General features: G+C 40.2%; 1 protein-coding gene across 2 annotated transcripts; it reads left to right on the forward strand.

The window, feature by feature from the left end:
- Positions 1–851: 851 nt before the first annotated feature.
- On the forward strand, positions 852–14,617 carry ZMPSTE24 (zinc metallopeptidase STE24). 2 transcript variants are annotated; one of them, XM_075264605.1, is made up of 11 exons: positions 852–907; positions 1,434–1,659; positions 4,330–4,476; positions 7,152–7,238; positions 7,453–7,569; positions 9,092–9,244; positions 9,329–9,470; positions 10,396–10,559; positions 11,166–11,276; positions 12,455–12,598; positions 13,882–14,617. In XM_075264605.1, the coding sequence occupies exons 2-11, from the start codon at positions 1,558–1,560 to the stop codon at positions 14,104–14,106; spliced, it is 1,392 nt and encodes a 463-aa protein (XP_075120706.1). In that variant the 5' UTR covers positions 852–907; positions 1,434–1,557; the 3' UTR covers positions 14,107–14,617. The 2 variants fall into 2 exon arrangements, with proteins under 2 accessions (XP_075120706.1, XP_075120707.1); XM_075264606.1 differs by lacking the exon at positions 852–907 and adding an exon at positions 1,251–1,267.
- Positions 14,618–16,425: the final 1,808 nt, after the last annotated feature.

Consider the following 16,425-nt stretch of genomic DNA (forward strand, 5'->3'; position numbering starts at 1 on the left):
CTTCTAGGCATGTGCAGTTGGCTCTGCCATCGGGCCTCGGGCAGAGCTGACTGCGCATGCCAGCGGCCACGAGAAAATGGCCGCTTACACCAGCTTACTGTGTAAGCGGCCACAAGAAAACAACATTTTCTTGTGGCCGCTGGCATGCACAGTCGGCTTGATGGCAGAGCCGACTGCGCATGTCTAGAAGATTGAAACCCAGGACGGAAGAAGACACAGGGAGAGCAAGTTCCAGAAGACGATAGAGGCATCACTGGAGTTTTGGCAATGCCCTCAGTGCTGCGAGAGAACTCATTTGCATACTGAAGAAAACATGGATTTCTAACGAACGGTGGCGCGGAGAAGACATCTAAAGGTAGGAGAAGAATAGCCTTTCTTAAGGCTATTCCTACGTGTTAGTCAGAAAAATGGGTATCCAATGATAGGATCCATTTCATTGATTTGTGATTATCTATGTATAATTTATGCAAACTATCTATACTGTATATTCATAGATCAATTAAAGTCATATATTAATTTACAATTAATATATCCACAATTAATGTGATATATATATATATATATATATATATATATATATATATATATATATATATATATACATATGTATGTGTGTGTGTATATCTCAAATATCTTTGATTCAATATTTAATTATGTATACAATATATGCAGGTCTCAGATTTTTATCACTACCGCCTGTCCTTTCCATTTCAGCACTTTTAGTTTTAGCCTCTAGATGTCAGCATCTCCAGTACTAGGTTGTATTTCTGCCATCAGTTAAGATGGCGTTTATATTCCCTGCCCTTACAGAGTATGAGCACGGGAGCAGGAAATCACGTGACGTGCGGTTGGCCCCGCCCCTTTTCCCTGCCCATTCTCTTCAGTGTTTGGCAGCTTAATGGCGCCTGTGAGTACTCAGAGCTGAATGTCTGGGTATAAATATTTGTTCCTTCCACTTCCGCCTCAGCCCCCTCAGAGGAAACAAGGGGGTGAGACCTGATTTGGGCTGTGAGGAGGTGGTATTTGGTAGTGCCATAAGATCTGGGGCTGTATATTATTATGTAGCACATGCCTGGTATTCATTGTGATCTATTCTCTTTGGCAGTATATATTTCTATAGTAACTTGGGGACGGTGCTTTACATTTATTAGATTATTTTGTGCTATTATAGCTTAACATTTGCATATTGTGCAGTATTTTATCATTTATATAGCATTGTGCGCCCAATGTTCGCTATTTCGGCTATGTCACCTCTTTCCATTTTATGGTAGGTTTTATTTAAAGTTCTTTTTATTTTTTGTGTTTTTCTTGATACACCTGGGAATATTTTGGAATTGTATAGTGAGTTTTGTAGTTTCCTTTGGATACCGTATGTAATTTGTATTGTGTAAGTTTATTATTAATATAGTAATTATTTATTTATGTTTTTGTAGGTGCTCATTGAATTCTGAGAAGTCAGAGCGCTGTGGCCGAGGAGACGTCTCTGAACAATAAGGACTCTACACATTCAGTTTCGGTTGCAGACTGGTATCTGCACATTTCCTGGTCGCTGCCAACATGGTGCTGTCTGAGATGTCCGTGGAGGGCTATATCTTCTACTCGGTGCTGCTGTTTTCATGGGTTGTTTACATTTGGGAGGCTTATTTGGCCAGAAGACAGGTGAGCGTATTGTCTGTGGCAGCTGGCTGCACTGTCACACTGTAAGGCCGTCTGGCAAGGTTTAGTATTTCCTTGGTTTAACGCTTCTGTGGTTCATGATCAGGCCACGTTTCATTACAGATATCTTGCAAACGGTAATTCTCGTGCTGCAGCATCAGGAAGTGGAGAGGGAGCCGTATGAGTCCCGGCAATAAGGAAACTGGGGCGTTCAGGCTTTAGATGAATGTGACAGATGAACCACACAATGATAGTTATTTATTGCAGGTCTGCTTTTCTGTATTACTTAGGGCATGACAGGCTGTGGCTTTCATGGCATGCTCAGGGTTGGGGGGGTTCGGCCATCTTACAACCCATGGGTTGTGATCCAGAGCAGCATTCTGGCCCTTGGGTTGCTCCATTACCTGTGAGATCAGGGGAGAAGAGACCCTGGGGCAGAATAGATCTTTGGATCACATGACCATGTAAATAAATTACAACTCTGGACAGTGCATGTAAGAGATTGACTCGCTCCTTCTCAGAATGTGTTGTACTTTCTTCAGTCAGAGACTTCCAGACTTCTGTTTTGTAAAGCAATTGAACAAGTATGGCCGCGCTTATTAGGAGACCTTAGAACTTCAGGAAATTCCAATTCAAGTCAAGCTCTTGTTGTGCCTGGTAGGGTGCAAAAGAAGAATATTAACCGAGTACAATGGGCAGCGTCCACCGGTGATGACTCTTAGGTCGGAGTATATGATGCAAAATATATTGGGGAAGGGTTCCTCAATGTATAAACCAGCCACGCGCTCCCTCGGTGTACACAAATATCGATACACGGATATGTAGACAAAAGTGGATTTAATCCACTTTTGTCTACATATCTGTGTATCGATATTTGTGTACACCGAGGGAGCGCGTGGCTGGTTTATACATTGAGGAACCCTTCCCCAATATATTTTGCATCAGACTTCTGTTTTGGGAAAACTTCAGGTTAAGTCCATTCTGATTCATGTGTTGCCACAAATATGTGAATTTGCAGTAGTTGTACAGCAAAAAGGAGAGTTACATCCAGTTAACTCACTGAAAAGAGGCTTTTCAAATTGTACAACCTTTTCACAGCAGTTCAGGTATCTTCTTAAACAAAATAAGATAGATTTTTCCTTTGGAATTACTCATTAGGAAGTACCTCACATCTGCTAAAATAGAAGCTACCTGCAGACACCCTAGATTTTTATACTGAAACCGGTTGAGGGAAAAGTCTCTGATGCAGATGTAGACCTCGCAAAAAAAAAAATAAAAAATAAAAAATAATATAAATATATATATATATATATATATATATATATATATATATATATTATACAGTACAGACGCACATCCATGTATCATTGGCATGAACTGGACTGGGTTATAAGGTGTAGCATTTCTACATTTAAAAATGGAAAATCACAGGAGGTGAAAAGGGTATCCAGAGTCAGGACAGTCCCTATTAAATAGATAGGGACCCATTCTTTCTTTGACCCTCCGTTTTAAGAATAAAGCACTTGAAAGTCATCTTTTGTCCCTGATGGTGTAGGTCTGGATGTGTGGACGAATCCTCTTTATATTTAATAACCCCAACACCTTTTGATGTCCTGGCCCATCCTAGGCCATGTCCTAAAACCATTACACAGGCTAACAAATTAACACTTCATCTGATGTGTGACCTGGAAGTCTGTTTCCACAGTCATTCCTATGTGACTGACTTTGAATGTCTCATAGCATGTGGGGGCGATGGTTGTACGTGATCCTGCCACATAAGAGTGGGGCATAAGGCTACGTTATGTGTTCAGGGGCACCATCCACAGTAGCAGCACTATGGATGGGATCTCTGAAAAATCTCATCCACATATTGCAACATGTAAACTATTGCTTAGGGCCTCGTCCATGATTTTCAGTCTTTGCAATGCTAAGGGTCCATTCACATGGAGGAAAATGGTGAGGAATTTGGTGTTGAATTTTAGTGCTGAAAAAAAGCCTCCCATTGACTTCAATGGGTTCCTTTTTCTGAATTGGGAGGGGACAGGAGAGTGTGAATTTTTTTTTTTTTAAATAATTTCTCACTACCCCCCCCCCCCCCCCCCCATCTGATTTAGATGGTAAAGGCGCTGTCCAATTTTGACAGGACAACCCATTTAACAAGCCTAATTAAATATTTGCGTTCTTTGTATAACTATTACATTTCAAGATCCTTTCACCACCTCCAACTATTCCAGCTCTCTGCATCATTTATTATCTGCTGCTGTACTGATTCTGGCACAGTTAGAATTTTTTTTTTCTCTAGGCTCCAATGTTTCCTAGCAAGAAGTGCTCTTATTTTTGGTGCTGCATAATCTACAGTATTTAGGCTCTGTACTGTCAGACAGGAGCAGATAAGGGGTGTGATTCTGATTCTGTGATTAGAGTTCTGAATCACGCCCCCTTTCTGACACTGTCCTTCTGACATTACAGAGCATTAATAGCACTTGTTGCTTTGGAATGGTGTGGTCTAGAGAAAAATGTACAACTGTGCTGGAATCGGTGGCTCTGCACTTTTTTCAGATGCTAAGTACTTGAATTGCTGGAGGAAGTCAAAGGTCTTCAATATTTCTGCAACTTTTGTTGTTTGGCTTTTACTTTTTCAAAATTTGTATTTTTCTCTCCTACCCATTTCAGCGTAAAATGTATCAAGTTACAAGGCATGTGCCTGCTGAACTTGGTAATATTATGGATCCAGAAACATTTGAGAAGTCCCGATTGTATCAACTTGATAAAAGTACATTCAGTTTTTGGTCTGGATTATACTCCGAGGCAGAAGGCACAGTAAGTTTGACTTAAAATCTTTTCAATTTCCCACATACTACATGCAGTGTATGAGAGAATTGCTCTTCTAAATGCAATTGATTGTTGAGTTGTGGAATGGCTTAGACCATGAATTGGACGTTTCAGCCTATATGTGATGGATAATGAATTGATAACTCTGGAGCTGCAGCTTTAAAACATGACCAAGTTCATGCCTGTAGCCCACCTAGATTCTGAGATATCACTAGTTAGGCATTTTTTCTGCACCATGGCATAATGGTAAATCATGGAAAGGGCCAACTGGCATACTATTACGTCATGGTATTGTCATAAGTTGTTCAGGTGACGTCGAGAGCGAGTGTCAGCTGTAAGAAACTGCTTGTAACATCCGCAGCCAGAGGTGAGCTCTGATCACGTTAACCTCTTAGATGCCATGATCAATCAAACCCTCGCTGTATCGCCACATCTATAATAACCCCTAAAATAAAAAATGCATTTATTTATTTAGTACGTCATAAACCTGATCATTCAGATGGGAAAAACTATTTGTTTCTTACAAATCAAAAAATAATAAACTGATCAAAAAGCCTTATGTATCCACAAAACTCAAGATGCATTAAAACAAAATGTTATAGTTGTTGTTGGAATGCAGAAGGGGCTACAATGCTTGAGATTTCTATAGGGTTACAATGTACATATAGCACCAGAGCTATGGCTAGAAATACTGTATATATTTGAGCTACAAATTCAAAACTTTTAATTTATGGCAATTTTACTTTGGGTGTTAAAGGTACTGACACATTCTCTGTTTTCACTCTAAAACTCATAATAGACTGACACTTCCTGTTGTGTAGAATATTTCTTTTCAGCAGGTATCATGCACAGGCAGGGTTAAAAAGATGGATATCCTTTACAGGATCAATCATATAGTTTTTTTTTTTTTTTTTTTTTTTTTTTACATGAAAAGTTGGAATAGAACCAAAACGTGTATGAATATACAGTATAAGTAATTACAATATTAGGGTGCATTCACACTGAGTAAACGCTAGCTTATTCTGAACGTAAAACACGTTCAGAATAAGCGGCGTCTAAAGCAGCTCCATTCATTTCTATGGGAGCGGGGATACGAGCGCTCCCCATAGAAATGAATGGGCTGCTTCTTTCACTCCGTGCAGTCCCATTGAAGTGAATGGGGAGTGCCGGCGTGTACGCTCCGGCATGAGCAGAGCTTGCCGTATACGCCGGCACTCCCCATTCACTTCAATGGGACTGCACGGAGTGAAAGAAGCAGACCATTCATTTCTATGGGGAGCGCTCGTATCCCCACTCCCATAGAAATGAATGGAGCTGCTTTAGACGCCGCTTATTCTGAACGTGTTTTACGTTCAGAATAAGCTAGCGTTTACTCAGTGTGAATGCACCCTTAGGGTGAAAAGCTATGTTTGGCGAAAACATCTGAAAGGAGACTCTAGTACCCTGTTGGCCTGCTTCTAGTTGGGCATGAAGGCATACAGGTTTCATATGGTACCCTGCAACCTATTTGCCTACAGATATTGCAGATGAGCCTGTATTTGCTGCACACTCGTAGGTTGCTGAAGCTAGTGTCCTGGCTAGTCCCATAAATATTTGATTGGTAAGTGATATGAGGGACACTATCATATGCCACATCATCATACCAGGAGTGGGACTGTGTGTTGCTCCGCAGCAAAAGCAGGATTGAAGTTATGACCATAAAACACGACCATCAGCTGATCCTAAATTGGACTGTGATTCTTCACTAAAGACTAATATGGTTCCAGTTTGTAGCAGTCCAGGTGAAATGCAGCATTAAAAATACTGCTGAAAAAGCTTTTTTTTTTTTTTTTTTTTTTTTTTTTTTTTTTTTATCTGTGGCAATTTTATTTTTTATTTTACTATTAAGTACCGTGTATAGGGAAAATTGCTTGAAATCTGCAACTAAAATGAACATCTTATGGTCCCCCTCCCGCCCCTGCAGGTTGTGAATGAGATTAAGCAAATCTCTCTCACTTTGGAGGTACTGTATAGCCCCACCGACTGATTCATTCAGGTGACCCTAACCCATCTGTAAGGCTGGATTTTGGTGAATATCTCTTTAAGGCTAAGGCCCCACGGGCCAGAAATGCAGTGCTTTGAACAGAAAGTTCAGTTTTCCTACTCTGACTTTCTGTTTATAATTACATCTACGGGGAAGTCGCTGGTGTTTCTGTAGATATAATTGACATGCTGCGATTTTCAAAACCTCGACTGTTTTAGAAATCGCAGTGTTTGTCCGTGTTGAGGTCCCGCTCCCATCCCCCCCCCTTCCCCCCGCAAGGTGGGCATGGGATGCATCCCATCCACTTTGCAAGTACTGTAAAACGCTGTGATTTGCCCGCGGTGTTTCCGGCCCGTGGGGCCCCAGCCTGAGGTGGGTTTAGGTGGTTCTTGTTTTCTGTAAGTTTACTCTGCAGTCCATACTCCCAACCCCTGACTTTCAGCTTTTGAGATCAGACTGTTGTAATAACACCCCCCTCCACCCAAATAATAGCTGATGTACTACAGGTTTTTATTCCACTATGCAAGTTACCTTGCTGTTATATGATCTACCTTTTATCTAAAGGTGGTTGTCGTAGGCAAATTTTTTTTTTTTTTGGTTGAATTAGTCTTTTGCTTTAACAATTGTCATTTGTGCACAGCTCATCCTTGTACTTGGTGGTATTCCTTTCCTTTGGAATGTATCTGAGCAACTCATGGATCGTGCAGGCTTCGGTCCTGAATATGAGGTAAGCATTTCATTTTTACAGATTGTTTCTGGACACTCAAGGCTGGAGTGGATAAGCTTCAGAAATGTTAAACTTTGTTGTGTAGTCCACATATTTGATATTAATGTAAGTGGTGTTGTGTGTAGCTTTTTATTTAAATTCCCCCCCCCCCTCCCGAGTAATATTGACTATAAACTAAATGCACATACTGAAAGTTTAATCTCTATCTTTCTAGATAGTTCACTCATTGGTTTTCCTGCTACTTGCTACCCTCTTCAGCTCTCTGACTGGTCTCCCATGGAGCTTATATAATACTTTTGTGATTGAAGAAAAACATGGCTTCAACCAGCAGGTAAGAATTTGTGACTTTTTAGATTACATATTTAAAGAGGTTCCTCAACCTTTAGATAAGAGATTTTCCAACAGGGGTGCCACAGAGACCCTGCTGCCCCCCCTCCCACTGTGGCAATGTGGTGGGGAAATGGTCGCATATCTCCTTTTACTAAATCGGCATCCTCAGGATCCCAATGTAGTTCAATAGAACGATGCAGCAGGACTTCAGCTTCCTGATCGATCTTTCAGGCATTAGCTAACTATGTCTGCTGAAGACCTGATGCATTGATCTGCAGAGGAATGGGATCAGAGTTCCCAGGACTGAGGATAGGTAAGCGGTGGACACTGGGGGACATTACTTGTCTTGGGGCCTCCTCGGGAGCATGATAGTATGTGCGGGCCATAAAAGGTGAAGTTGTTGGTGTGTGTGTGTGTGTGTGTGTGTGTGTGTGTGTGTTTTTTTTTTAACTTTTGGGATGTAGTCACATGGTGTAGTTGTGATGGTTAAAAATGCATCAAAACTGCCATAGAAAAAAAATGCATGCAGTTTTGATGTGTTTCCAGCTCTAATTTGAAGTCTTACACTGAAATTCATGTTAGTGTCAGCTTCTCTGTATGGGGAATAAAAAGAAGCTGACAATGGCAGGATCAGGAAACATTAAAGTATACTACAACATTTTATTAATGACATCAATACTACCAGAAAATGAATAGTTGTTCCAAAGTTTAGGTATTCTTTAAAGTGGTTGTCCAGGCAAAACTATGTTAAATAGGCCGGTGCCTTACAGCGGAGGTTGCCACCATACATGACTGCTGAAGCCAATCAGAAAACTACTTGTGCAAAAATACAGTAGCTAGGGACTAGAGATGAGCGAGTAGTATTCGATCGAATACTACGGTATTCGAAATACTCATACTCGATCGAGTACCACTCGCTATTCGAATGGAAAAGTTCGATGCAGAACCAGCATTGATTGGCGGAATGCTATACAGTCGACCAATCAGCGCTGGTTCTTCTACCTTTAGAAGTCTTCTCCGTGCAGCTTCCCCGCGGCGTCTTCATTCACTCTGCCCAGGCCCGATGCCTGGCAGAGTGAATTCAGAGCCGGAAGATGCCGCGAGGACGCTGCACGGAGAAGACTGCTCGGAGGATCCAGCCCGACCCTCACTCGTGGACTTGGTAAGTATAATTTGATCGAATGTTGCCTACCCCTGAAACGAGCATTTTCCCCTCATAGAGTATAATAGGGTTCGATATTCGAATAGTCGAATATTGAGGGGCTACTCGAAACGAATATCGAATCTCGAACATTTTACTGTTCGCTCATATCTACTAGGGACATCACAATCATATTCACTTTGTGGATATTGTAAAATGCATTTAACTTTCATACACCCAACCCCCCCCCCCCCCCCTTTTGTCTTGAAAAATTAGGAATGTTAACTTTGCTTTGTTTTCCCCATAAATTTATATTAGAAAAGACAAAACGCTGTGTGTTTGTGTAGTGTTCTTTTTCTTAAACTCCTTTTTATGTTCGCAGACGCTTGCATTTTTTTTTAAAGATGCCATAAAGAAGTTCTTGGTAACACAGTGCATTCTCCTTCCAGTCACCTCTCTTTTGTTGTACATCATCAAGATTGGCGGAGATTACTTCTTCATTTATGCATGGCTCTTCACTTTGGTAGTGTCCTTGGTAAGACCATTTGCTTCCTGTTTTTCTTGATACACTAATGTGACAGTGGCGTTTACAAAATGTATCTCCCTTCCTTATTTCTAGGTACTTGTAACAATATATGCAGATTATATTGCTCCATTATTTGATAAGTTTACTCCACTTCCTGATGGAGAATTAAAGGAAGCTATTGAAACAATGGCAAAAAGCATCGACTTTCCACTGACCAAAGTTTATGTAGTTGAAGGTAAGGTTCTGTGGCATGCCTTGAGTATTTATCCCCTTAATGACCAAAATGTTTCAAACCTAAATGATCACTCACCAAGGCTATTTAGCATAGCAGAAGAGGTGTAAACAGACTGCACTCATCAGTTTTTCTGAGTTCTTTAAGTTGCACAGTGAATGGCGTAAAATGGGGCTGGGCGATTAATCAAAAACTTTCCTAAACAGATTTTGTTAATGTCCATTATTTTGGTTAATACAATATTTGCAGTTTCTTTTCGACTGAAACTATTATAAGAGACCTCAGATTCTGGCATGGCTCCTTGTTTGGCACTAGTGTCTGAGTCCGTTAAAGCCTGTAATTGGGCCTCAGTGGTCACATGGGTCATGCAGTGACTCTTGCATCTATAAGTCTGGACACCGCGTGACTGAGGCCCAATTGAAGGCCTCACCAGTCCCTGTTGTCAGTCAGAAGCACTGAAGGCAGCAGGGAGTTGTGCTGGAGCCCAGGAGAGGTGAGTAACACTGCCTTTTGTGTTTCCTCAACTCCACTAGGCCTCTACCTTTATTATACTCTGGGGTCCCCTTGAGTATAATAACAATTTTGGTTAAGCTGTGTTCTGTCCAAAAGAAACTGCCAGGCGAACTTTGCAAGATGAACCTTGCAAGGTGCACCCAACACGTAGTCATACTGTAAAGGGAGTGGGACCTAAATATTCGCCATTAATCATAATCTAAGTAAAATGCCGATTTTCGGAAGGAAGTGTGTGTGTGTGTGTGTGTGTGTGTGTGTGTGTGTGTGTGTGTGTGTGTCCCCCTTCAATCCCTCCCAAAGTTAACGAAATGTGTACCCTAAAATGGTGCCATTAAACACTACAATTTTTTTTTTATATATATATTATTTTTTTCCTGATAATGGACCTGATCTAACTTCTTAATGTTTTACCTAGGTTCCAAACGTTCCTCTCACAGCAATGCATACTTTTATGGGTTTTTTAAAAACAAACGTATTGTTTTGTTTGACACCCTGTTGGAGGACTATTCTCCCCTAAACAAAGCCAACACTGAGGAAACCCCAGAAAATGAGCATGTGGACCTTAAACCTAAAGCCAAAGTAAGTTGATGGGAAGAACAAGGGGAGCCTAGTGTCTACTTAATTTTCAACAGGGGGTAAATTGTGGTACATTCCATTTACGCTAATAAGCCTTGCAAGACGCATAGATTAGGTTCATGGTTGTATCCACAGATACTAAACTCTACTCTTCCGAGCCTCAAGGCCTCTGTCTATAGTGGATCCAGATTACCCTTTTAAGGTCAATGAAATAATGGCAATGGGGCATTTATAGCATGGGAATAGTATATGCCAAAAATTATTCCATAAGCAATGTGTTAATTCTCTGGATTCTCAAATAAATAAAATCTATCATTCTACGGCCAGAAGTATACAATAAGGAAGGCTGCATTGACTTTGTCATTATAACAGTGTGATGGTGTCTAATCATCCTCAGTATCTTTAATGGGAACTTATCATCCTATGGAGACCCTATGTGGAACAGCTTATTTAATTTCATTACTTTTGCAGAAAACGGAGAGATATTGCCAGTGGAAATAAAATATAAAGTGTTATGTTAATGACTTTGTGTTGAAACATCTAGGTAATGCATGCGTTTTTCTTTCCTTCAATGCAAATTGAACTTTTTTTTTTTTTATTAAACTCCAGAATGTAAATAAGAAGCAAGGTTGCAACAACCCAGAAGTCCTTGCTGTTTTAGGGCATGAGCTGGGCCACTGGAAGCTTGGTCACACTGTAAAGAACATTGTCATTAGCCAGGTGAGTATTCAGAGCTGCTCTTCTCTGTAGAAGGAGGTAAAGTTGTGCCCTTGTTTACGGCTCATTCACAAAACTGTTTATCAGCCATTTGCTAGCTGTTTTAACTGCCAACACACTACCACCTAGACTTTAAAGGACCTATTCCTACAACTGTAGTTTTAACAGTCAATGTGAATTATTCAATAAAATATAGAATGTGATTTCATTTGACTTTGTAGCATGCCCCCCCAAGGTAATCATGTATTTTGTTTAAATTTATTCATGCCTATATATATATATATATATATATATATATTATACCCTGTTTTATTGGTTCTACCACAACTACCAGCAACACATCAGCACCCCACAAACGGGTGTCCATGAAACACCCTCATTATTTATAGTGCCATCTAAGTGCATTAAATATGGCTTTCAATTATCACAGCAGTTTCAGGAGGATGTCAGCTGACGTCCTCTCCCAATGGCACTGACTCCGCTGCTGATCTGGTGCCATCTACATGTACTGTTACGTTGGTTGGTGGGGAAAACTTCCTGCCACTGATGTGGTAGTACATTAAAGGGTTTGAACTAGTTAAAGGAGTTATTCAGATATTAATATTAAAGGCCTGTCCTAATGTTAGGTCTTCAATATTACATCTGCGAGAATCGTAGAGCCGAGACTACCGTAGATCTACCTCTTGAGGATAGCGCTGCTCCTGGTACTATTTATATGCGAGGAGCCACACTGGTCATTTGCTGTATGAAGTGTAGGCCAGGTTTTCTTACTGGAACACTGATCCATATACTTCAAATTATGTGAGCATTGTGGCAAACCTCAATAGTTAAATATCTGAGAGGCCTGACAGGACTCCTTGCTGTCCAGAGAACTTTTGCCATCTCTCTGTGTGGTAGATGTTTCAGGTCTTAAATGTAAAAGGGCAGGAAGGGCATGCTACTAGAGCAGTACTTTTGAAAGGGTTAATTCCTGCAATCAGAACGGACTCTGGTGTTACCACTGGGTTTCCACTATATGAAACAATGCAGGCCTAGCAGTTATGGTGGATGCCACCTGCTGTAATAGTATGGCAGATGTTGGGTTAGTATAGAAATTAACTGAACCAAGGGTACATATGGCCTATATGGTTTATTTGCTTGAAATTAAATCATAAGTTTTTGTTTCTTTTTATTTCCCTCAGGTGAACTCCTTTCTCTGTTTCTTCTTGTTTGCTGCCCTTATTGGACGTAAAGAGCTCTTTGCAGCTTTTGGATTTTATTCTACACAACCCACCCTAATTGGTCTGATGATTATATTTCAGTTTATCTTCTCGCCATACAATGAGGTAAAAAAAATTCTAACATGCTTTACTAGACATTTAGGCTAAGGCCCCACTAGGTGGAAACTCAGTGTTTTTGGGCATTGCGGGAAAAAAAACCCGCTGCTTTTTACAGTACCAGCATAGTGGATGCAATTTTGTCTAATCCTAGCCCCACACTGCGGGAAAAAGAACGCTGCAGAAAGTCTGCGTTTTTGAAAAACTTTTGCATTTTTGAAAAATGCAGCATGTCAATTTTAGTTGCAGAAACGCTGAGTTTTTCCCTTCATAGATTTCTATGTTAAGGGGATATTGTCACTCCTTGGGGAGAGACCACCATATAGGTGTGTGGAGACTCATTAAGCCTTTAGCACTCCACTTTGCAAAGGACCATGGGAAGAATATGCAAATCTGTCTTCCATGACGTAATTAGGAAGACAGATGCTGCCTCAGTATTGCAAATCAATAGAGGGTGCTCACTGGAATGTGCAAGCTTATCTTCCCTGATGTAGTTGGGAAGACAGAATTCCAGTGAAATAACCCAATGAAGGCTGCTCCCTTTTGCATCATGCTCGACCTTCCAGCGTCATTGCAAAACAAAGGCCTCTTGGAAGGTCGAGCATGATGCAAAAGGGAGCAGCCTTCATTGGGTTATTTCACTGGAATTCTGTCTTCCCAACTACATCAGGGAAGATAAGCTTGCACATTCCAGTGAGCGCCCTCTATGGATTTGCAATACTGAGGCAGCATCTGTCTTCCTAATTGCATCATGGAAGACAGATTTGCATATTCTTCCCATAGATTTCTATGGAGAGTGTGAAAGCCACAGCATGATAAATGTGTTGTAGAAACGCAGCGGAAAAGTATAAAAATCCACAGACAAACTCACTGTTTTGCTTAGTTGAAGCTAAGGCCCCATGGGCTGGAACAGCCGTGCTAAAGCGCTGCGGGAACAACCGTGGCGTGAATGCATTGCAGTTCTTCCCGTAGTGCTTTGAACAGAGTTGTCCTCTGCTGACTTTGTTACAATTATATCTATGGGAAAGCCGCCGGTGTTTCCGTAAATATAATTGACATGCTGTGATTTTCAAAACCACGAATGTTTTGGAAATCGCAGCGTGTCTGGGGGTTTTTTAATTATTTTTTATGTCTTTTCCCTTCTCCCTACCCCGCAAAGTGGGCATGAATCCCATCCACTTTGCAAGTTGGGCCTTAGCCTTAATCCGTTTTACCTGCCTGTGTGAATACACTATTTCTGGTGTTTCTTCATTGAATTGACTTTATTTTTTTTATTTTTTTTTCCTTTTCAGGTCCTGTCATTCTGTCTTACTGTTCTTAGCAGGAGATTTGAATTTCAGGCTGATGCATTCGCCAGGAATCTTGGAAAAGCGAAAGACTTGTACTCTGCTCTTATTAAACTAAATAAGGATAATTTAGGATTTCCAGTTTCAGACTGGATGTTTTCAATGTGGCATTATTCTCACCCTCCCTTACTTGAAAGACTGCAGGCTTTAAAAGTTGACAAACAGAATTGATAAAAACCTTTACTAATCGAAATGAACTTATATCAAGAACTGATATCTTTGGTTTCTATCCAATGCTGTTACTGCTTATGAAATTACAGACTTCATATTCTAAATGCGTTGTTGATCCATACAAGGACATTTTTAATGATGTGGAAATGTATAAAGTATACAGCACATGTTTTCATAAGAAGAGAAAATATTCTAGGTTTTAATTGAAAGTGTAAAATGTTTTTTTTTTTTCTTTCTTCCCATGGAGCCTTATTTTGTTTTTGTTTTTTTTATTCTTTGAACTGTTTGTGCTTTAACTTGTTAGCCATACACATGAAATATTTATCTGCTTATAATTGGTAGGTGCAGCTTATTTCAGTACCCCCAAAAACATCAAATATTTCAGAGACTTGGATTTACCAAAATCTGTAGATAAATATTTATAGGCAGTTGTTTTGGCTCCTGTGGTGGTGAACAGGAATTTTTTTTTTTAATTTGAATTGTTTTTTGAAAATTGGGATCACAACCAAATATCATATGAATGGATGTATGTCAATGATTAAATGTATGTTCTCTATGAAATGTTTCCTGACTTTTTTTTTTTTTTTTTTGTTTTCCTCCTCCTCCCTTTCATTGTTGCTCTTTTTCAATGGTCCCCCTTCTCACCAAAATGGCAGGGATTCAGAGGGGGCAGTTAGGAAAGCCACATATTAAAGGGAATCTGTTGGCAGTAAACTAGTTATAACTATAATCCAGGTACCTTGTACAGGCTATTCAACTATGCCTCTGACCCATGTCCCAAGGCATTTCTCTTCATTTGCATATGAATCAAACATTGATTTGCATGAAAATAGAGCTCCAAAGCTGATTAACAGGTATATTTAGAAACTATACAATCACCTCTACAAGGTATTGTAATTGGGTCTCTAGGGAATTTACTGCTGACAGACTCCCTTTTCCCGACATGCACAGTAATAGTATAGTGAGGACAAGAAGTGTTTCTCAAATTCAGCTGTACTATTACGAATACTATTTGAAACGTCCGTTTCGAATAGCACGCTCCCATAGGAATGAATGGATGCAGCCAGCGCGCAGGGGATTAAGCGGCCAGCTGCTTGCCGGCTGCATCCATTCATTCCCATGGGAGCGTGCTATTCGAAACGTCCGTTTCAAATAGTATTTGCTCATCTCTAGTGTTAATCCCTTTGTTACTAAGGTCATGATTTTACTATATAATTACTCCAGCTTGGTACCAATTAGAAACAATGTCCAGAAAAATAAGCCCTCAACGAGCATGGTCAACAGGAAAAATAAAAATAAACACATTCATTTTACTTAAATTGTTATATCAGCTGTGCAAAGTGAAAATGGCAATTTTTCCAGAAATATCACTTTAGTGTGCAATATACTGTATTTGTATACTGAAATGGTGTATCTCTGGAAAAACTGCAATTTAAACTTTTCCCTGTGCATTTTTCTGGGAATTTAAAGGGGCTCTATCACTGGGAAAAGTCATTTTTAACTAAGCACATCCTTGCATAGCCTTTAGAAAGTCTATTCCACACCTACCTTTTGTATGCTAATCAACGCAGTAGTTTTTGAATGAGCCCTCTTTTATTCATATGCTAATTAGCCCCCCAGCAAGCACAGAAGTTTCAGTGAGCACTTCTCTCTGCTGTGTGCGAGAGCAGGGAGAGGAGTCATCATCAGCAGCCTGTGCTGTGCATACACCCCTTTTAAAATAGTGCAGTACTCGAGGGGTTAAAAAAAATATTTTTTTATTTGCCTCTGTCACTTTACAGTTGCTTGCCAATGCAGTGTAAATAACCAGATTAGGCTTCAAATGCACATGGTCCTTCTTAATTTGTATTTCTAGGCAAAAGACCAGGTCTGCATGTAAGGAGTTAACAAAAATCAGGAAACTGAGCGCAACTGGAGAGCACAGTGCCATGAGTTGGGCATGACATATTGGGTACTACTACATTGGTTGGAAAATGTGTACATTTTTCAATTTGTAATCTGCTGCATATTTTTGGAAAGCAATTTTGGGGTCAATGATATACCCTTTGAGGGTTGCAGTTTCCGAAACTAAGTCACTTCTTTGTAGGGAACCATGTATCGTCGAACCTGAAAATGATTCTGCCCACCAAAAGCCTAATTGTGCTTCCTGCTGCGTGCCAAGACAACAGTTTTCATCTACATGTGGGGTATTTCCTTAGGATAAATGGTGGGATATTCTCCTTTAACCCCTTGTGAAAATTAGAAATTTGGGGCTAAAGACATATTTTTTTATTGGAGTAATAAAGGTATTTTTTTTGTCATTGATTGTAAATTTGAAAC

The sequence above is a fragment of the Leptodactylus fuscus genome, chromosome 2 (assembly GCF_031893055.1).
Source record: "Leptodactylus fuscus isolate aLepFus1 chromosome 2, aLepFus1.hap2, whole genome shotgun sequence".
Taxonomy (NCBI): Eukaryota; Metazoa; Chordata; class Amphibia; order Anura; family Leptodactylidae; genus Leptodactylus; species Leptodactylus fuscus.

Coding starts and splice junctions, on each gene's coding strand:
- ZMPSTE24 (XM_075264605.1), top strand. CDS start 1,558: ATGGTGCTGTCTGAGATGTCCGTGGAGGGCTATATCTTCTACTCGGTG. Junction 7,239..7,452: donor GCTTCGGTCCTGAATATGAG/GTAAGCATTTCA, acceptor CTATCTTTCTAG/ATAGTTCACTCATTGGTTTT. Junction 9,471..10,395: donor CAAAGTTTATGTAGTTGAAG/GTAAGGTTCTGT, acceptor TGTTTTACCTAG/GTTCCAAACGTTCCTCTCAC.